Below are 21,521 nucleotides of genomic sequence, written 5' to 3'. Positions count from 1 at the left end.
CCTTCCTCTCTGTTCCTCTCTCCTTCCTCTCTGTTCCTCTCTCCTTCCTCTCTGTTCCTCTCTCCTTCCTCTCTGTTCCTCTCTCCTTCCTCTCTGTTCCTCTCTCCTTCCTCTCTGTTCCTCTCTGTTCCTCTCTCCTTCCTCTCTCCTTCCTCTCTGTTCCTCTCTCCTTCCTCTCTGTTCCTCTCTCCTTCCTCTCTGTTCCTCTCTCCTTCCTCTCTGTTCCTCTCTCCTTCTTCTCTGTTCCTCTCTCCTTCCTCTCTCCTTCCTCTCTGTTCCTCTCTCCTTCCTCTGTTCCTCTCTCCTTCCTCTCTGTTCCTCCATGTTCCTCTCTGTTCTTCTCTCCTTCCTCTCTGTTCCGCTCTGTTCCTCTCTCCTTCCTCTCTCCTTCCTCTCTCCTTCCCCTCTGTTCCTCTCTCCTTCCCCTGTTCCTCTCTCCTTCCTCTCTGTTCCTCCATGTTCCTCTCTGTTCTTCTCTCCTTCCTCTCTGTTCCTCTCTCCTTCCTCTCTCCTTCCTCTCTGTTCCTCCATGTTCCTCTCTGTTCTTCTCTCCTTCCTCTCTGTTCCGCTCCTTCCTCTGTTCCGCTCCTTCCTCTCTGTCCCTCTCTGTTCCTCTCTGTCCCTCTCTGTTCCTCCATGTTCCTCTCTCTCCTTCCTCCTTCCTTTGTTCCTCTCTGTTCTTCTCTCCTTCCTCTCTGTTCCTCTCTGTTCTTCTCTCTTTCCTCTCTGTTCTTCTCTCCTTTCTCTCTGTTCCTCTCTGTTCTTCTCTCTTTCCTCTCTGTTCTTCTCTCTTTCCTCTCTGTTCCTCTCTGTTCTTCTCTCCTTCCTCTCTGTTCCTCCATGTTCCTCTCTGTCCCTCTCTGTTCCTATCTGTTCTTCTCTCTTTCCTCTCTGTGCCTCTCTGTTCTTCTCTGTTCTTCTCTCTGTTCCTCTCTGTTCTTCTCTCTTTCCTCTCTGTTCTTCTCTCTTTCCTCTCTGTTCCTCTCTGTTCTTCTCTCCTTCCTCTCTGTTCCTCCATGTTCCTCTCTGTTCCTCTCTGTTCCTATCTGTTCTTCTCTCTTTCCTCTCTGTGCCTCTCTGTTCTTCTCTGTTCTTCTCTCTTTCCTCTCTGTTCCTCTCTGTTCCTCTCTGTTCTTCTCTCTTTCCTCTCTGTTCCTCTCTGTTCCTCTCTGTTCTTCTCTCTTTCCTCTCTGTTCCTCTCTGTTCCTCTCTGTTCTTCTCTCTTTCCTCTCTGTTCTTCTCTCCTTTCTCTCTGTTCCTCTCTGTTCTTCTCTCTTTCCTCTCTGTTCTTCTCTCTTTCCTCTCTGTTCCTCTCTGTTCTTCTCTCCTTCCTCTCTGTTCCTCCATGTTCCTCTCTGTCCCTCTCTGTTCTTCTCTGTTCTTCTCTCTTTCCTCTCTGTGCCTCTCTGTTCTTCTCTGTTCTTCTCTCTTTCCTCTCTGTTCCTCTCTGTTCCTCTCTGTTCTTCTCTCTTTCCTCTCTGTTCCTCTCTGTTCTTCTCTCTTCCTCTCTGTTCCTCTCTGTTCTTCTCTGTTATTCTCTCTTTCCTCTCTGTTCCTCTCTGTTCCTCTCTGTTATTCTCTCTTTCCTCTCTGTTCCTCTCTGTTCTTCTCTGTTCTTCTCTCTTTCCTCTCTGTTCCTCTCTGTTCCTCTCTGTTATTCTCTCTTTCCTCTCTGTTCCTCTCTGTTCCTCTCTGTTATTCTCTCTTTCCTCTCTGTTCCTCTCTGTTCTTCTCTGTTCTTCTCTCTTTCCTCTCTGTTCCTCTCTGTTCCTCTCTGTTCCTCTCTGTTATTCTCTCTTTCCTCTCTGTTCCTCTCTGTTCCTCTCTGTTATTCTCTCTTTCCTCTCTGTTCCTCTCTGTTATTCTCTCTTTCCTCTCTGTTATTCTCTGTTCTTCTCTCTTTCCTCTCTGTTCCTCTCTGTTCTTCTCTGTTCTTCTCTCTTTCCTCTCTGTTCCTCTCTGTTCCTCTCTGTTATTCTCTCTTTCCTCTCTGTTCCTCTCTTCCTCTCTGTTTCTGTTATTCTCTCTTTCCTCTCTGTTCCTCTCTGTTCCTCTCTGTTATTCTCTCTTTCCTCTCTGTTCCTCTCTGTTCCTCTCTGTTATTCTCTCTTTCCTCTCTGTTCCTCTCTGTTATTCTCTCTTTCCTCTCTGTTATTCTCTCTTTCCTCTCTGTTCCTCTCTGTTCCTCTCTGTTCTTCTCTCTTTCCTCTCTGTTATTCTCTCTTTCCTCTCTGTTCCTCTCTGTTATTCTCTCTTTCCTCTCTGTTCCTCTCTGTTCCTCTCTGTTATTCTCTCTTTCCTCTCTGTTCCTCTCTGTTCTTCTCTGTTCTTCTCTCTTTCCTCTCTGTTCCTCTCTGTTCCTCTCTGTTCCTCTCTGTTATTCTCTCTTTCCTCTCTGTTCCTCTCTGTTCCTCTCTGTTATTCTCTCTTTCCTCTCTGTTCCTCTCTGTTATTCTCTCTTTCCTCTCTGTTCTTCTCTGTTCTTCTCTCTTTCCTCTCTGTTCCTCTCTGTTCCTCTCTGTTCCTCTCTGTTATTCTCTCTTTCCTCTCTGTTCCTCTCTGTTCCTCTCTGTTATTCTCTCTTTCCTCTCTGTTCCTCTCTGTTATTCTCTCTTTCCTCTCTGTTCCTCTCTGTTCCTCTCTGTTATTCTCTCTTTCCTCTCTGTTCCTCTCTGTTCTTCTCTGTTCTTCTCTCTTTCCTCTCTGTTCCTCTCTGTTCCTCTCTGTTCCTCTCTGTTATTCTCTCTTTCCTCTCTGTTCCTCTCTGTTCCTCTCTGTTATTCTCTCTTTCCTCTCTGTTCCTCTCTGTTATTCTCTCTTTCCTCTCTGTTCCTCTCTGTTCCTCTCTGTTATTCTCTCTTTCCTCTCTGTTCCTCTCTGTTCCTCTCTGTTATTCTCTCTTTCCTCTCTGTTCCTCTCTGTTCTTCTCTGTTCTTCTCTCTTTCCTCTCTGTTCCTCTCTGTTCCTCTCTGTTCCTCTCTGTTATTCTCTCTTTCCTCTCTGTTCCTCTCTGTTCCTCTCTGTTATTCTCTCTTTCCTCTCTGTTCCTCTCTGTTATTCTCTCTTTCCTCTCTGTTCCTCTCTGTTCCTCTCTGTTCCTCTCTGTTATTCTCTCTTTCCTCTCTGTTCCTCTCTGTTATTCTCTCTTTCCTCTCTGTTATTCTCTCTTTCCTCTCTGTTCCTCTCTGTTCTTCTCTCTTTCCTCTCTCCTTCCTCTCTGTTCTTCTCTGTTCTTCTCTCTTTCCTCTCTGTTCTTCTCTCCTTCCTCTCTGTTCTTCTCTGTTCTTCTCTCTTTCCTCTCTGTGCCTCTCTGTTCTTCTCTCCTTCCTCCATGTTCCTATCTGTTCTTCTCTCCTTCCTCTCTGTTCCTCTCTGTTCCGCTCCTTCCTCTCTGTCCCTCTCTCCTTCCTCCTTCCTCTGTTCCTCTCTGTTCTTCTCTCCTTCCTCTCTGTTCTTCTCTGTTCTTCTCTCTTTCCTCTCTGTTCCTCTCTGTTCCGCTCCTTCCTCTCTCTTCTTCTCTCCTTCCTCCTTCCTCTCAATTCCTCTGTTCTTCTCTCCTTCCTTCTTCCTCTCTGTTCTTCTCTCTTTCCTCTCTGTTCTGCTCCTTCCTCTCTGTTCCTCTCTGTTCTGCTCCTTCCTCTCTGTTCCTCTCTGTTCTTCTCTCCTTCCTTCTTCCTGTCTGTTCCTAAGGGTGTGCTGGCTCCTGAATATTCTGCCCCGCTAACCTCACTCTCCATGTTACCCAGGTGGGTCCGGGAGTTCCTCAACGATGAGAACAGGGGTCTTGATATCCTGGTGGAGTACCTGTCCTTTGCTCAGTGTGCTGTCATGTGAGTACACACAACCTAAGCTAAGCTTAGCATATCTTCAGGAGACTGGAAGTAATTAGCTACCTAACCAGATTGGCACTGGATCCAAGAAGTGTTGATACAAACAGATAGGAGCTACGGACACACTCTTGTGCCTGTAAGAATCGGCAATAGCACACTGGATGGATTCCATATAGCATTATGTATCTTTGAATGTGCCTGAGTGTGCTTGTATGCCTAATTGGGGCGGCAGGGTAGCCTAGTGGTTTGAGTGTTGGACTAGTAACCGGAAGGTTGCAAGTTCAAACCCCCAAACTGACAAGGTACAAATCTGTTGTTCTGCCCCTGAACAAGCAGTTAACCCACTGTTCCTAGGCCATCATTGAAAATAAGAATTTGTTCTTAACTGACTTGCCTAGTTAAATAAAGGTGAAAAAAAAGGCTGCATACTGAATGAGTGGTTCAAATCAAATGTTATTTGTCACATGCTTCGTAAACAGCAAGTGTAGACTAAAGCTGTGTGCATGCTTCCCAATTCGAAACAGTTTGTGCACACAGTCTATCATGATTCAATCGGGCCTTCCACTCATTTCAAAACTCGGTCCTCCAGAAAGTGGATAGCAGCAGTTTTACTTCATGATATCGTTCATAAAAGCCATGTTAGAAAGGATGACCTACACATACTGACCAGCTCATGTTATCGACAGAAGCATGCTACATGGCAGACCAATCCAAACTCATCTCTCGGCATGTCCAGGCCATCCATTATCTCAGCCAACCATGGTTAGCAGGAAGGTTCCCCGACGTTTTCCATGTCTAAACTGACTAGACTTGTAATTTAACAATTGTTTTCATATTTACAGATGGCAAATACCTTTGTTATTAAGGCACATGAAAGTTCACATGTTCCAGAAGGCATTTCTGCACAAAAACACATTTTGATTTCTAAAAAAGTGGACGTTCAAATGCCTCTCCTGTCAATTAGCGACGTGCGACATACGCCTAGTTTCCTGAAATGAGTCACATACTGTAGGACAACCGGTGGCCTACTATCAAAAACTATGGAGAAAATGCATCCCATAACATTTTAACATGGAAATAGCTGTTCTATCATTCAACCTACAGCAGCAGCCAATGTGTGGTGTTCAATGTAGACCTACATTCCATGAGACTTGACATTAATGCAGGACTTGACATTAATGCAGGACTTGACATTAATCTGTTTATCCATTTGTTCTTCAGACAAAGTGACTAAACATGTTGTTGTGTTGTTTGATGCAAGACACTAATTTACAAAGTAAAATGCATTATTATTCCCATACCATTATTACAGAGAATCAGACAAATTATGCTACCCTCTGCTAATTGGCTGCTTAGCTTATTCAAGCCTGTCTCAAAATACAACACTGCCCCTTTAAGACAAAAAAAGCGTTTTGCCTCACTGGCGTTTCACAGACATCTATAAATGTATATGTTGTTTGCTCTTCTAGGAAGAAATCATTCCCCTATTGCTGACTACAAATGATCTATAACTGGGCTAAAAACTCACTAACTAGCAAAGGATATGAACAAAATGTGGACGTGGCTACATGCAGCTCTCGCTTCATTCTCAAAGCAAGCACATCTACTCACAACCGCTCATGCTGTAAACACAGTCTAGTTCAAAATAAATGGCACAGATCTATATTTGGCAATGGTCTATTTGCATATAGGTCTACTGCAGCTCTGAATGTTTATGCCACACTGGTCTGTATAGAGTACAGGCTGAGTGGTGTGCGTCAATGCAATAGAATCCTACTCTGATGCTTTCTGCCTAATACAAAAATCTGTTGCATAGTTTGTTGTATTTCGGTATGTTGTATTGAAAGTGGCTAATATTGCGTGTCACAATTGCCTCAGTAAAGGGAAACATTGATGGTGTTAACAGGGAAAACTCTAGGCAGAGTAGCCTAGTGGTTAGAGCATTGGACTAGTAACCGCAAGGTTGCAAGTTTGAATCCCCGAGCCGACAAGGTACAAATCTGTCGTTCTGCCCCTGAACAGGCAGTTAACCCACTGTTCCTAGGCTGTCATTGAAAATAAGAATTTGTTCTTAACTGACTTGCCTAGTAAACTAAAGGTTAAATAAAATAAAAACAGTGATCACCAACCCTTTCTGAGTCAAGATCACTTTGAGTCAAAATGTAAGCCTATGCAACATTAACCAATTAAAAACAGTACTGTAGAAATTAGGTTTGTGCAGTAAGCTATAGGCCCAATACATTATCACCATATATTGGCTTTGCTTGAATTACCCTGCCAATACATTGCTGTTCAGGAATGTTTTATAAATTATATTTCTACATTTAAGGTAGTCTATATGATCACGCCGGTAATAGACCCGTTGTTGTATTACTTGTGAGGCACAGCTGAGTTAGTATACATTTAAATAATTTGCTTTTTATTTTACTGGGCTGATGGTGCCTGTATCTGATGTTCAGTCTCAGTGGAGGGAGAGAGCAGCAGACCGAGGGTCCACCTGTCAACATCCCTCCAGTCTCCATTTCCTCCACTGACCAAAAAGTGACGGTCTTCCAGCTGATGGCCAAACTCGAGTCGCAACGCATTATTTCTGCCTCTTGCACAAATTCATGTTGTTACTCCTATGAACAGATACATATTATTCCTCGATATTAAAAAAGACCCAAGCCGGTAATAATAACATCAACACTAGTCTAAAGATAGTCTTTCCTACTCATTCATTACTGCTGCAGTGCTTGTTGTAGCGCTGTGTGGAAATAGGAAGAACACACATTTTATGTCTTATAAAAGTGTTGAATACAAAGTGTTGATAGTGCTGAGTAAGAACTTAAACATGAAGTCACTCATAAAAACAGCAGCTCTTTACTGTATTCGTTGACAGTCTCTCTCTAGTCTTGTTTTAAACGTTTAGAAATCTCACAGTATGAACTTTGCTATAGCTTTCTTTTATTCCTGGTACTACTACTACTATTACTGCAGACACGGTCATCTGAGACATCCGATTGGCTAGCGGTAGAATCTCGAATCTCGTGCTTGTCTCTGTGGGCTGATATTTCTGCACGGCAGTCTCAGGGCTACTGTGGCGCATCTTAGAGGGAACATTGCTTATGGGTATTTTTCCAACAATGCAGAAAAAAAGATAAAGATAGAAAATTAAATAAAATAGAAGTAGTGACACAAGGAATAAATAGGTTGGACATGATTGTCTGTGCTTTTATATTGTCATGCTGGCATATTATGGACCTGAATGGGAATGACTGAGCCTGTCACCTCTGTGTTGCACTAAGCTTTACTGTGCAGTTCTACTGTATAACATAACCTTTGACCTTTTACCAAGCTGCATTTCTAACCTAATCTAACTCGACCCCCTTCTGCCCATCTGTCTGTCTGTCTGTCTGTCTGTCTGTCTGTCTGTCTGTCTGTCTGTCTGTCTGTCTGTCTGTCTGTCTGTCTGTCTGTCTGTCTGTCTGTCTGTCTGTCTGTCTGTCTGTCTGTCTGTCTGTCTGTCTGTCTGTCTGTCTGTCTGTCTGTCTGTCTATGTCTACCCATCTGTCTGTCCGTCCTTCTGCTTGTCTGTCCGTCCGTTGCCCAGGTTGAATTTTGAGGGTCTGGAGATGGGGGAGGAGATTTCCCTGGACAAGTCTAAGTCCTGGAGTAGGTCTATAGAGGATCTCCATCAGGGCAGCACTCAGCCTTTCTGCAACACGCTGGTCCGCTCTGCGCGCCAGTCTGTTCTCCGGTACGTATCGTTTACTACTGTGTTGCTGCTGTTACTGTGCCTTGCTCCACTAACCCTTGGCCCTGACGTATGTCAGCATGTTAGCTAGTCCTCTGCTATGATGATGATGATGATGGTGGCATGATGTTGAGTGGTTGAGTGGTCTGGGTCTGGAGAGGACGTGATAGGATAAGATGATAAGTGATGGGGTGTGTGTCATCACTCCTGAACTCACTGCAGGGGGTTATGGGTTAATCTGTCTGCTGTTACAGGGACAGACGGAGACAGAATGGTTGTTTTTTGGCCGTCTGCACTGTGCGTTTCCTTCCATGTTTGATGATCTTCCTCCATCCAGATGTGTTCCACTGTTCTGTCATGGACAGATTAGGCCCAGCTGTTCTGAGCTCCACATGTGGGCCGTCTGCCCTGTGATTCTTCATCCAGTGAGCACATCAAGCCAGAGAGAGGAGACCCAGGAGATTCTGTATCAAAAAGCAGAAGCAGAAAAGATATAGGCGAGAAAAGAGAGAGACAGAAAGATGAGAGGATGTGGAGGATAGACTGCTCTGTGACGAGCAGACATAAGCCTGGGGACAAACTGGTGTCAGGAAACCACCCAGAATGCATCAGTAACCACATGGGCCATTTCGGGTCCCTCTGCTCTGCCAAATACCCTCTGTGATTCACTTTGAGCTTGGTGGTGCTGGAGCACAAACCCAGTAGATACAGTCACATGGCTGCCAGATATTGTACAGCACTGAGCCTCATTTATACCTCACTTCCTGCTGTTCCAAATCAAGATGTCACAAAACACATTATGAACACACAATGAAGATGGGCTCTGACTGTTTAGATCAACCAAGAAGAATGAAGTGGAATCATTCGTTGTTGTTGTGGTTGTTGTTTTTGTCGTATGATAACTAAACATTGAATAAAAACATGTTGTTGTTGACCTTTGCCCTCTGTTGCAGCTATGGCACAGCACCGAACAGCAAAACCATCAAGAACTCACTACTCGTGAGCCAGAAGGACGACGTGCACGTTTGCATCATGTGCTTGCGAGCCATAATGAACTACCAGGTACTGACTGGGGATATCCACTATCAAAGCAACCCCCTGTCACCAATATACATTATAACCACAAATCACTATTCTCTCTCGTTACAAAACAAATGGAAAGGGCATATGCAGCCTAATTTTCTATTTAAGAGTCTGCTGTCTGCTGAGTCTGCTGTAGATGTGTGTGACGTTTCCTGTATGAGCCGCCACAGAGGAGAGTGTTCTTCTGTTTGACCACATCTGGTTGTATCTCTGTTTCCTCTATCTCCAGTATGGCTTCAACCTGGTCATGTCGCACGCACACGCAGTCAACGAAATAGCCCTCAGTCTGAACAATAGGAACTCGAGGTGAGCAGAACTCAGGCCCGGCCCTGCCTCCTTAGCTTGAGAATAGCCATTGTAAAAGATTCTTATAAAGATTCATATACAAACCAAGATAGTGCAGAGAGAACCCTTGTCACAAGTGAGGATGAGCCAAGCAAGGAGGCAGTCCTTGTATGCACAAGTCTGACCCACAATAAGAAGTCAAGGTAAGAACTCAGGCCACCTCCCCAGCTTGAGAGTATTAAGGGTGGGTCAGGGTGTAGATCAAGGTGTAGGTCAGGCAAAAGGTGAAACATTTGATCAGCCTGTTCATATGATACACCTCTCCTTCTCCACGGGGCGCGGGGGGCTCCCATCGGCATTCTCTGTGAAGTTGGGTGGGGGGCTCCCATCTGGCAAAGGAATGATTTGCATCCAAAATTGCACCCTATTCCTTATTTAGTGCACAACTTTTGAGAAGGGCCAATAGGCCGCTGGTCAAAAGTAGTGCACAATTTAGGGAATAGGGTGCCATTTGGGACAAGGGAATAGGGTGCCATTTGGGACAAGCCCCGTTATACATCCAGTGTGTTAGAGGAATGTTTAGTATAGAGGGGATTACAGTGTTAAAGCGTCATAATGACCTCTTTTAGCATAAGTTCTGCTAGAGCCGCGATCCGTCCCTGCTATCCTGCTTCTATGTGGGTGTTAAACATCAAAGTATGGATTTATGCATTACAGCTTCTCTATGTCTTCATGCAGTGCTTTACCAAGTGTTTAGAATGTATACAGTTGATGGAGAGATGACATATCTTTAAAGATTAAATGTATCAAAGCCATAGTGTGGTGGACATGAACCACATACAGATGGAATACAGTTTGTTTTTTGTTTTGTCTACAGGACTAAAGCCCTGGTTCTGGAGCTGCTGGCTGCGGTGTGTCTGGTTAGAGGAGGCCATGAGATCATACTCTCTGCCTTCGACAACTTCAAAGAGGTGCAGTACAGCACACATCTACAGGAAAATGCTAACAATAGTTCATCTACCAGATCTGATTCAGATACTTTCAGGGTTTGATTGTGTGCCAGGTGGATCTGGTTTAGGGCTGTTGTGGTCATAAAATGTAGTCAGCTGGTGATTGTCAAGCAAATAACTGTCAGTCTCATGGTGATTGACCCTTAAATTAACATAAACACATTTAGCATCTCCTAGTTTTCACACATACAGTGGGACAAAAAAGTATTTAGTCAGCCACCAATTGTGCAAGTTCTCCTACTTAAAAAGATGAGAGAGGCCTGTAATTTTCATCATAGGTACACTTCAACTATGACAGACAAAATGAGAAACAAAATCCAGAAAATCACATTGTAGGATTTTTAATGAATTTATTTGCACATTATGGTGGAAAATAAGTATTATAAATATTTTCTCCAAACAATTTGAGGGAGTGCGCATATGCGGCTATTCTGTGTTGAGCGGTTAACTTCTTGGCGCACCCATCCCGCTAGCAGGATCATTTTCGTCAACATCCGCTAATTGCAGAGCGCCAAATTCAAATTAAATTACAAAAAATATTTAATTTTCATGAAATCACAAGTGCAATATAGCAAAACACAGCTTAGCTTGTCATTAATCCACCTGGCATGTCAGATTTCAAAAAAGCCTTTCGGCGAAAGCTATCCAATCGTTTATGTAAGGACATCTCTCTCAGCAGACAAAACATTACAAACAGCTAGCAGCAAAGTAGATTGGTCACGAGAGTCAGAAAAGCAATAAAATGAATCGCTTTCCTTTGATGATCTTTGGATGTTTGCACTCACGAGACTCCCAGTTACTGTCACGTTCTGACCTTAGTTCTGTTATTATATCTTTGTTTTAGTATGGTCAGGGCGTGAGTTGGTTGGGTTGTCTATGTTAGTTTTTCTATCATTTGGGATTCCTGTGTTCGGCCTAGTATGGTTCTCAATCAGAGGCAGCTGTCAATCATTGTCCCTGATTGAGAATCATACTTAGGTAGCCTGGGTTTCACTTTTGGGTTGTGGGTGTTTGTTTTCCATGTGAGTGTTTGGTCCACATGGTACTGTTTCGGTTTTGTATATTCACGTCATCGTTTATTGTTTTGTTCGAGTGTTCTATTGTCTTTATTTAAAACATTATGGACACTTACCACCCTGCGCATTGGTCCTCCAATCCTTCTCGCTACTCCTCATCAGAAGAGGAGGACGAGAACCCTTACAGTTAAACAATAAATGTTCCTTTTGTTCAATAAAGATTATTTTCATATCCAAAATACCTCCATTTGGTTGGCACGTTATGTTCAGAAATCCACAGGCTCGAGCGGTCACGACGGGGCAGACGAAAATTCCAAATAGTAGCCGTAAAGTTCGTAGAAACATGTCAAACGTTTTTTATAATCAATCCTCAGGTTGTTTTTACAATAAATAATCGATAATATTTCAACCGGACTGTAGCTTTTTCAATAGGAGAGAGAGAGAAAATGTCTGCTCCAAGCTACTTGCGCATGCAAAACTCTGCTGGCACACAGCCATCCACTGACGCAATGTGATCTTTCTCACTAATTTTTCAGAATAAAAGCCTGAAACTATGTCTAAAGACTGTTCAGACCACGTGGGAGCCATAGGAAAATGAATCTGGTTGATATCCCTTTAAATGGAGGGAAGGCATGCTATGGAACAGGGAGCTTTCAAAATAGAAGGCATTTCCTCTTTGGATTTTCCTGGTTTTCGCCTGCAATATCAGTTCTGTTATACTCACATACAATATTTTGACAGTTTTGGAAACTTTAGAGTGTTGCATATTCTACATTCTGTGCCTGAGAAATAGGCAGTTTCATTTGGGTACGTTTTTCATCCAAACATCAAAATACTGCCCCCTACACTCAAGAGGTTAACAAAGAAATAGGTACTCCTATATGCTTATTTTAGAGTTATTAATGTAACTTTAGTTGTTCTACAAACGTTGGCCTATATGTTTTGATTTGTAACATTCTAAGGCTGCATGATGAGACTCTAATGATGATTTGAAAAAAGGCTTGAAAGGCATGATCTCTTTGTTTTCTGCGCAGACTGTACACACTCCAATAGTATCTCATTCACAATTTGACAAGCACTTGATAATCCCTCGAATTTCACGGCGGCATCCCCTTTGTGGCCGTAATGCACCCTAAAAACATCCATGCCTTCTGCAGCCCGGAGTGTTTCATTGTGTCCTTCTCCCTGAGTGTGCTGCCGTATCCGAAGCGTCTCACTCACACGCCTCTCCGTCACGTGACGGGACGCAACCGCGGGCGTCCTTATCCAATTTCGAGGTGCAAATGGAAGATATTGGAAGAACTGTCCACATTTACTTTTCGTCAGCCAACAAGATGAGTAGGCCTAACAAACAGCAAAAGCACCAGCCTATCTCAATCTACTATCCCCATAGTACAAAAGCCAATCTACTCTATTCTGTGCGAGAAATAATTATTTCAAACATAGTCTGGGTCAGTTGTGGGATGTGATAGTTCCCAAATTAATACAAACCTTTTTTTATGCAATGTGGCTGACGCAACAGATCAGAACGTTTAGCTTAAAATGATGATCATTATTAGGCTATTCCTTCACATTATAAGCGCAGCAAAGTGCACATGGCAGTAGGCTATCAGTGTGAATGTTCCATTAGTGGGAAAACACCATTATCAAAAGTGACCGCAAATGCAATTATGCATGTAATGCTTTTATTATAAAGGTAAATTTTTATGGTAGAAATGATCTTCCCCAAACTAGAAACTCACGCACTGCTTATATATGTGTCACGACCTGACCATAGAAAACGTTTTATTCTTTATGTTGGTTAGGTCGGGGTGTGACTAGGGTCGGTCATTTAAGGGATTATGTTTCTATGTTGGCCAGGTATGGTTCCCAATCAGAGGCAGCTGTTTGTTGTTGTCTCCGATTGGGGGATCATATTTAAGCAGCCATTTCCCCTTCATGCTTTGTGGGATCTTGACTATGGATAGTTGCCTGTTAGCACTATTGTTAGCGTCACGGTTCGTTTGAGATTTATTGTTTTTGTTTTGCTGTGAGTTTCACTTAGTAATAAAAAGATGTGGAACACAGATCACACTGCGCTTTGGTCCACTTATTATGATGATCGTGACAATATGCCAGTTAGGCTCTACACCCCTTGTCAAGCGGATTAAAGTGCTTCATTAAAGTTATTTGGCTACTTTAGCTGTGATACACACCTTATCAATGGGCTAGACTACATACTGTGATACTAACATTATTAAAACATATAGGCCTATGGGCTAGGCTACATGAGGTGTGATACTAACCTTATTAAAACATATAGGACTATGGGCTAGACTACATGAGGTGTGATACTAACCTTATTAAAACATATAGGACTATGGGCTAGGCTACATGAGGTGTGATACTGACCTTATTAAAACATATAGGACTATGGGCTAGACTACATGAGGTATGATACTAGCCTTATTAAAACATATAGGCCTATGGGCTAGACTACATGAGGTGTGATACTAACCTTATTAAAACATATAGGCCTATGGGCTAGACTACATGAGGTGTGATACAAACCTTATTAAAACATATAGGCCTGTGGGCTAGACTACATGAGGTGTGATACTAGCCTTATTAAAACATATAGGCCTATGGGCTAGACTACATGAGGTGTGATACTGACCTTATTAAAACATATAGGCCTGTGGGCTAGACTACATGAGGTGTGATACTAACCTTATTAAAACATATAGGCCTATGGGCTAGACTACATGAGGTGTGATACTAACCTTATTAAAACATATAGGCCTATGGGCTAGACTACATGAGGTGTGATACTAACCTTATTAAAACATATAGGCCTGTGGGCTAGACTACATGAGGTGTGATACTAACCTTATTAAAACATATAGGCCTATGGGCTAGACTACATGAGGTGTGATACTAACCTTATTAAAACATATAGGCCTATGGGCTAGACTACATGAGGTGTGATACTGACCTTATTAAAACATATAGGCCTATGGGCTAGACTACCTGAGGTGTGATACTGACCTTATTAAAACATATAGGCCTGTGGGCTAGACTACATGAGGTGTGATACTGACATTAAAACATATAGGCCTGTGGGCTAGACTACATGAGTTGTGCGACTATGATTCCAAAAAGTCCCCAAGAAAAAGGCATTGTTTCTTATGCTGGGCATCATTCACAAGTGATAATATATAATTCCCAAGTGATAGGCTAATATTGTCACACATCTCACACATAGTCTCACACATCAGACTATTCTTGATTTAATCTTGTCTTTACATATGCTAAATAATATACGTATGACATTTGTTTTGATTTAGAATGGACCATTATCATGCATCTGTATCGAAACAAAAAATACATGTCATCTATGCACTTAAATAGCGAATGGAGGATGTTTTTCCCCATGATTTATTTTCATGTCAGCCAGGTAGGCTATACTCCTGTTGTAAATATATGCAATGTGCTTAATATTAGGAAAGTTGAGAAATAGATATAGTAGGCCCAGCCTATAGAACGCTGATGGGAGCTCCCATCACTCTGTTTTCTCCTGCAATTTTATAGCCTATAGAAATGTTGCAGAACATGAGCTCATGGGCTCTCATGGAGTGTTTGATTAGATTTTCAGGTACATTTGCATTGATGTCAGAGTGATTAGAGGGACAATAGAGTGCTGAGTACCAGGCAGTTAGCAAGTTTGGTAGACTACTAATGACCATCAGCTGCATCAGATCTTGGAGAAGCCTAATTAACGTGACTAAACGTCATGCCGGTGTGGCGGCAATACGGTCACCGCAACAGCCCTAATAGGGACTATTCCACTAGTTCCATTGTGCCATGCAAGCTCAATCAATAAAGCAAATACTACTTGAACACAGTTCTGCTAGGCAAAGGCCAAAACCCTGCAATGTATAGGGCTATTAGTCTCATTAAGCCATCAGATATGAGGTGACCTTGATAAGGTTCAACTCCCCTTTGGGAGTGAGTGGATCACAAAGGTTTGCCCAGCCTTTACAGCCTGAATAGTCATCTAAACACCGGAACAACCCAATTACTCTGAGCAATCTGCAGAGCCCCAATGCTCTAATCAGCCACCCAGTCACAATAATGTGGGATTCAACCAATAGCTTTGTAGTGGGATTTAAAAATGTCATCATAATGACAGTTGACACATTACTGAAATGTTTTGGGCCCTTGTAAAAAATAGTGCAGTATATAGGAGATAGGGTGCCATTTGGGAAGCAGACCTGGTTTATAGCCATATTAGTACTGTAATTAAGTATTTATTACAGCACAACAACTCTAGGTTAAAGAATGCTGATATGGAATAAGGGATTGTGTCTTTATTCAAATCTGAGGGTTATCTTTAGGTTGGGAAATCAGCTCTGTGTTTGTGTGTGTGTGTAACCATTTGTATGTGTGTGTGTGTGTGTGTGTGTGTGTAATCATGTGTGTGTGGAGTGTGTTGGAGTGTGTTGACCTTTGCTTACACTCATATCTTTGGCATCCCAGGTGGCATTTTGTTTTGTTTTTATCATACTTCATGAATATATTGAAGTCTATTGAAGTATATCCATGATACATTTACTTTTGTATATCTTAAATGATCTAAATTGGAATAATTTCAAATATATTTAATGCCTTTAATGTCAACTTTCTTAGGGTTTCATTAGGCATTCTGTTGGGAAGGAACATGATCAGTAATTCAAAATAAAAATAAAAGGTAAATAGTCACTCTCTAACCTGAGACTCTGTAATACAGCACAGGAACTGTATTTTACAAAGAGACAGCCATACATTATGTCAAATTTATATAAAAAATATTGGACCATATCGGACACTGAAGTGGTTCAGAAGGGAACATAACTGAACTGCGTCCTACTCTACTGGACTGGAAGATTACTTTTTTCACTGCTTGGCAAACCTCCCCAAAACATACTCAGCTCTGTATTGATCTAATACATACTCATTCTTTTCCTTTTCAGGTGTGCAAGGAGAAGCATCGCTTTGAGAAGCTGATGGACTATTTCCGTGTGGAGGATGGGAACATCGACTTCATGGTGGCCTGCATGCAGTTCATCAACATCATGGTTCACTCAGTAGAAGACATGAACTTCAGGGTTCACCTGCAGTATGAGTTCACCAAGCTGGGCCTTGACGACTACCTGGAGGTATGGAGGACGCTATAATTACAATATAATAATTCATGTAAATCATGTGTTCATGAACAGTCACTAAAACCAGGGCCTGGATTTTACCTGGTCAGGTCAGGAAAAACTTCTGGCCCAACATCTACTTGAATGAAGTCTCCAAGGAGCCATACATAGGCTATTTCTTATGCCTTTTGATATTGCATTTGAAGGCAGGTAGTGGAAATGGTCATTTTAAGTTCTGTCCTTTTTCCAAGATGCCTTTAAAATGCTACCTCTAAGGTACCTTCACATATACCTCTAAGGTATGTGTCTTACTGTGACTCACTGACCTGAATCTCTCCTTCTCTCCCTACAGAAATCCAAGTACACAGAGAGTGACAAGCTGTCAGTCCAGATTCAGGCCTACCTGGACAATGTGTTTGATGTGGGCGGGCTGCTGGAGGACGCGGAGACCAAGAACGTGGCTCTGGAGAAGGTGGAGGAACTGGAGGAACACCTGTCCCACGTAAGAACCACCAGACCACCAGACTGACCACCAGACTGACCACCAGACCACCAGACTGACTACCAGACCACCAGACTGACTACCAGACCACCAGACTGACTACCAGGCTGACCACCAGGCTGACCACCAGGCTGACCACCAGACTGACTACCAGACTGACCACCAGACTGACTACCAGGCTGACCACCAGACTTACCACCAGACTTACCACCAGACTGACTACCAGACCACCAGACTGACCACCAGACTGAGCACCAGGCTGACCACCAGGCTGACCACCAGGCTGACCACCAGACTGACCACCAGACTGACCATGAATTCTATATGTGTCCTTTTCCCTTCTGAACATTTGACATGAAAACGGTTCCGTGAACAAAGTAATCAGGTGCATCACTATTGTCTTTTCTGGTGTCAGTCCGTCAGTAATACAAGGAAACAATCCACCAAACTGTTCCAATGACAGAAAGGTCAGAGTTAGACGTGCCGTCATCCTAAGAATTTCAAAACAAACCCTGCTTTCAGGGACCAGGAATTATGGGGGAGGAAGAGAGCGAAACATTCCACCCTATGAATTCCTTTAGTTTACAACACGTGTTATCTGTCCAAATTCAAAAGTGAAAACTGTGTCAGTTCAGCCTCACTTACACTGCCTGTGTCATGTTACTAGTTATATCACATTTCTTATTAATGCTGCAGAGATTACAGTACAGGAGAGAGAGAGAGAGAGAGAGAGAGAGAGAGAGAGAGAGAGAGAGAGAGAGAGAGAGAGAGAGAGAGAGAGAGAGAGAGAGAGAGAGAGAGAGAGAGAGAGAGAGAGAGAGAGAGAGAGAGAGAGAGAGAGAGAGAGAAAGAGAGAGAGAGAGAGAGAGAGAGAAGAGAAAAGGGAGTGGATCTGGGCGAGATGCCCGCGTTGGACTTTACTGGATCAATGCTTTAATTCATCTCCTCCTCCCCTTTCTCCATCCCTCTTGTCCCATCTGTTCACTCTCCATGCCTCCTACCTTCTCTTTCTTTGCTCACCCTCCTGTCCACCCTGTACTAGGTGACGGAGAAGCTTCTGGACGTGGAGAATGAGACCATTATGAAAGTGGCTGACCTGGAGAAGCAGCTCCTGCAGAAGGACAAGGATCTCCACGTCATACGGGTAAGATGAGCTGAGGATCACGATTATGATACCGATTTCAGTTATCATTCTATTTCTCATATACAGTATCAAATGTATGATTCAGAACAGCAATAGTATGTCTCAATGTTGTATTAATATGTTGTTGTGCAACAGTGTTTTACAACTCCTGGAGAACTATATGTACAGCAATGGCAGAATGACATTAACGTTTGATCAACTATGCTCTAGCAAGAATGCTATGATAGCAAATTGATTGTCAGGAAATGGAGTGATTATGATCCTGTATAGTTTGTGGAGTCATAGTGTGGTTTCTCTCTCTGTCTCCCTCTGGTGTTCTGACCCAACAGGAGACGTACGAGTCGACCAACACCCAGGTCCACACCCTGAGGAGGATGATCAAGGAGAAGGACGCTGCCTTCCAGAGGAGCTTCAACATCGAGAAGCGCCTGCTGGAGATGGAACAGCAGGGGACCATCCGCCTCCGCAAGCAGCCGGATGGAGACATCGCCATCGAGCCCCTGGGAGGGGGCGGTGGTGGTGGTGGTGGAGGAGGAGGGGGTGGAGGTCCGGGGGTGCCTCTCAGTGACTTTGGGCAGAACGGAGGGTTCTCAGTGGGGCCTGGAGGAGTAACAGGGCCAGGAGGACCAGGAGGACCAGGGTCTAGTCTACCAAGGGCCAGTGAAGCACCACCTCCTCCTCCCCCCCCTCCACTTCCCCCTGCTCTAGGTACATTACCATGCACAGTTATAGTCTTTCACATCATTGTGCCGACTCCAAGTGTACTGTGTTGGCTTTCCATTCACATTGTCCTTCACAGCAGGGGTTCTCAACCTTTTCCATTCTGAGGCCCACTGAAAGGTTCAGAATCACTGTTTACAGCATGGTTCCAGGAACTATGGTAACACACACAGCTGGATGGACGCACAAAATTAGTGTATGCCACCATAAACCAATATGAATGATCTTTTATTCATTGTACTGATTTGATACAGCCTGTTAGAGCTCCACTAGTCTCTCTCACAGACATTCATAATCCTGAGATTTTATTATGGCTCTATAGACTGCCGTTGTTTTATGCTGTGTTCGTCTTCTGTTCCACAGGAGAGAATGCTCCATGCCCACCCCCACCCCCTCCTATGGCCCCGCCTCTACCAGGAACTGCTCCCAATTTCATCCTCAATATGGGCCTATCAGGTAAGAGCTAGTATCAGCATCTAAATATACTTAAGGTGGAGTATAGAATGTGTTCAAAAGAATACAGTACACTATACAAGTCGGATTGTGTGATATGCCTGATTTTCTATGTCATGGTTGTCCTGATTTTCTATGTAATGGTTGTCCTGATTTTCTATGTAATGGTTGTCCTGATTTTCTATATAGTGGCTGCCCTGATTTTCGATGTAATGGCTGTCCTGAATTTCGATGTAATAGCTGTCCTGATTTTCAATGAAATGGCTGTCCTGACTTTCGATGTAATAGCTGTCCTGATTTTCAATGAAATTGCTGTCCTAATATTCTATGTAATGGCTTTCCTGATGTTCTTTAAATTAATAATAAGCACTCTAATTTTGTCGGTTTGCAGCTATCAGGATCAAGAAGCCCATCAAGACCAAGTTCCGTCTGCCTATATTCAACTGGACCGCTCTGAAACCCAACCAGATCAACGGTACGGTCTTCAGTGAGATAGATGATGAAAGAGTACTAGAGGTGAGTCTACCAGTTCAGGACAAACATCCCTTTACGGGCCTTCATCTGACAGTTTACATCTTAATTAGGGGCCTTCATCTGACAGTTTACATCTTAATTAGGGGCCTTCATCTGACAGTTTACCTCTTAACTAGGGGCCTTCATCTGACAGTTTACCTCTTAACTAGGGGCCTGAGTTGTTCTTTGTCATGTTGGGTGGTCAGGAAAATAGGCCCTCAAAGCCCTACTTCTAATTAATTCAAGACCCCACTACTAATTAATTCAAGGCCCCACTCCTAATTAATTTAATGCCCCACACCTAATTCATTCAAGGCCCCACTCCTAATTCATTCAAGGCCCCACTCCTAATTCATTCAAGGCCCCACTCCTAATTCATTCAAGGCCCCACTCCTAATTCATTCAAGGCCCCACTCCTAATTCATTCAAGGCCCCACTCCTAAATGTTCATTTAAGGCCCCACTCCTAAATGTTCATTCAAGGCCCCACTCCTAAATGTTCATTCAAGGCCCCACTCCTAACTCATTGAATGAAACATTCTCCTTCTCATAGAAAATGGACATGCATTGAGGTATCACGTTTGACTGAGTGTGTCGTGTGTGTTGTCTGTCTATAGGACCTGGATGTGGAGAAGTTTGAGGAACTGTTTAAGACCAAGGCCCAGGGTCCAGTGGTGGACCTGAGTGGCCCCAAGACCAAGGTATCTCAGAAGGCTATCAACAAGATCTCCCTGCTGGACGCAAACCGCTCCAAGAACCTGGCTATCACCCTGAGGAAGGCCAACAAGAGCACTGAAGAGATCTGCAAAGCCATACAGACGTATGTACTGTAGCCTATACCTCACTCTCTCTCAATTAATCACATTAACAATTCAGTTGTCACAAAGTGCTTTACAGTAACCAGCCGAGACTTTCAAAGAGCAAGCAGAAGCACAGTGGCAAGGAAACACTCCCTAGAAGGAAGAAACCTAGAGAGGAGCCAGACTCAGAAAAGAGGCCCATCCGCTGGCTAGCGCTTATGTTTCCAACGTGTCTCCTGTCCTGTCTGATGTTTCCAACCTGTTTCCTGTCCTGTCTGATGTTTTCAACCTGTCTCCTGTCCTGTCTGATGTTTCCAACCTGTCTCCTGTCTTATCTGATGTTTCTAACCTGTCTCCTGTCTTATCTGATGTTACTAACCTGTCCTGTCTGATGTTTCTAACCTGTCCTGTCTGATGTTTCTAACCTGTCCTATCTGATGTTTCTAACCTGTCCTGTCTGATGTTTCTAACCTGTCCTGTCTGATGTTTCAAACCTGTCCTGTCAGATGTTTCTAGCCTGTCCTGTCTGATGTTTCTAACCTGTCCTTTCTGATGTTTCAGACCTGTCCTGTCATATGTTTCTAACCTGTCCTGTCTGATGTTTCTAACCTGTCCTGTTTGATGTTTCTAACCTGTCCTGTTTGATGTTTCTAACCTGTCCTGTTTGATGTTTCTAACCTGTCCTGTTTGATGTTTCAAACCTGTCCTGTCTGATGTTTCTAATCTTTCAGTATTGTAACCTGTACTATCTTTCTCTCCCTATAGCTTCGACCTGAAGGCCCTGCCGGTGGACTTTGTGGAGTGTCTGATGTTTCTAATCTTTCATTATTGTAACCTGTACTATCTTTCTCTCCCTATAGCTTCGACCTGAAGGCCCTGCCGGTGGACTTTGTGGAGTGTCTGATGTTTCTAATCTTTCAGTATTGTAACCTGTACTATCTTTCTCTTCCTATAGCTTCGACCTGAAGGCCCTGCCGGTGGACTTTGTGGAGTGTCTGATGTTTCTAATCTTTCAGTATTGTAACCTGTACTATCTTTCTCTCCCTATAGCTTCGACCTGAAGGCCCTGTGGACTTTGTGGAGTGTCTGATGTTTCTAATCTTTCATTATTGTAACCTGTACTATCTTTCTCTCCCTATAGCTTCGACCTGAAGGCCCTGCCGGTGGACTTTGTGGAGTGTCTGATGTTTCTAATCTTTCAGTATTGTAACCTGTACTATCTTTCTCTCCCTATAGCTTCGACCTGAAGGCCCTGCCGGTGGACTTTG

The 21,521-nt window shown here is 43.4% G+C and overlaps 1 protein-coding gene across 3 annotated transcripts in view; it reads left to right on the top strand.

Annotated features, from left to right (window-relative positions):
- The window catches only part of LOC112215233 (formin-like protein 3), a 91,559-nt gene that overhangs the window by 52,313 nt on the left and 17,725 nt on the right, over positions 1 to 21,521 (top strand). For all 3 annotated transcript variants that reach the window (XM_042299629.1, XM_042299630.1, XM_042299628.1), the window contains exons 4-15: positions 3,747 to 3,830; positions 7,423 to 7,569; positions 8,520 to 8,628; positions 8,879 to 8,955; positions 9,812 to 9,905; positions 15,952 to 16,137; positions 16,475 to 16,624; positions 17,667 to 17,768; positions 18,098 to 18,476; positions 18,852 to 18,944; positions 19,333 to 19,457; positions 20,071 to 20,273. In XM_042299629.1, coding sequence (XP_042155563.1) covers positions 3,747 to 3,830; positions 7,423 to 7,569; positions 8,520 to 8,628; positions 8,879 to 8,955; positions 9,812 to 9,905; positions 15,952 to 16,137; positions 16,475 to 16,624; positions 17,667 to 17,768; positions 18,098 to 18,476; positions 18,852 to 18,944; positions 19,333 to 19,457; positions 20,071 to 20,273 — 1,749 coding nt within the window. The remainder of the gene's footprint in view (positions 1 to 3,746; positions 3,831 to 7,422; positions 7,570 to 8,519; positions 8,629 to 8,878; positions 8,956 to 9,811; positions 9,906 to 15,951; positions 16,138 to 16,474; positions 16,625 to 17,666; positions 17,769 to 18,097; positions 18,477 to 18,851; positions 18,945 to 19,332; positions 19,458 to 20,070; positions 20,274 to 21,521) is intronic.

Source organism: Oncorhynchus tshawytscha, linkage group LG16, assembly GCF_018296145.1.
Source record: "Oncorhynchus tshawytscha isolate Ot180627B linkage group LG16, Otsh_v2.0, whole genome shotgun sequence".
Classification (NCBI taxonomy): domain Eukaryota; kingdom Metazoa; phylum Chordata; class Actinopteri; order Salmoniformes; family Salmonidae; genus Oncorhynchus; species Oncorhynchus tshawytscha.
Note: the sequence above shows the minus strand (reverse complement) of the source record. Positions and strands in the feature narration are given on the sequence as shown.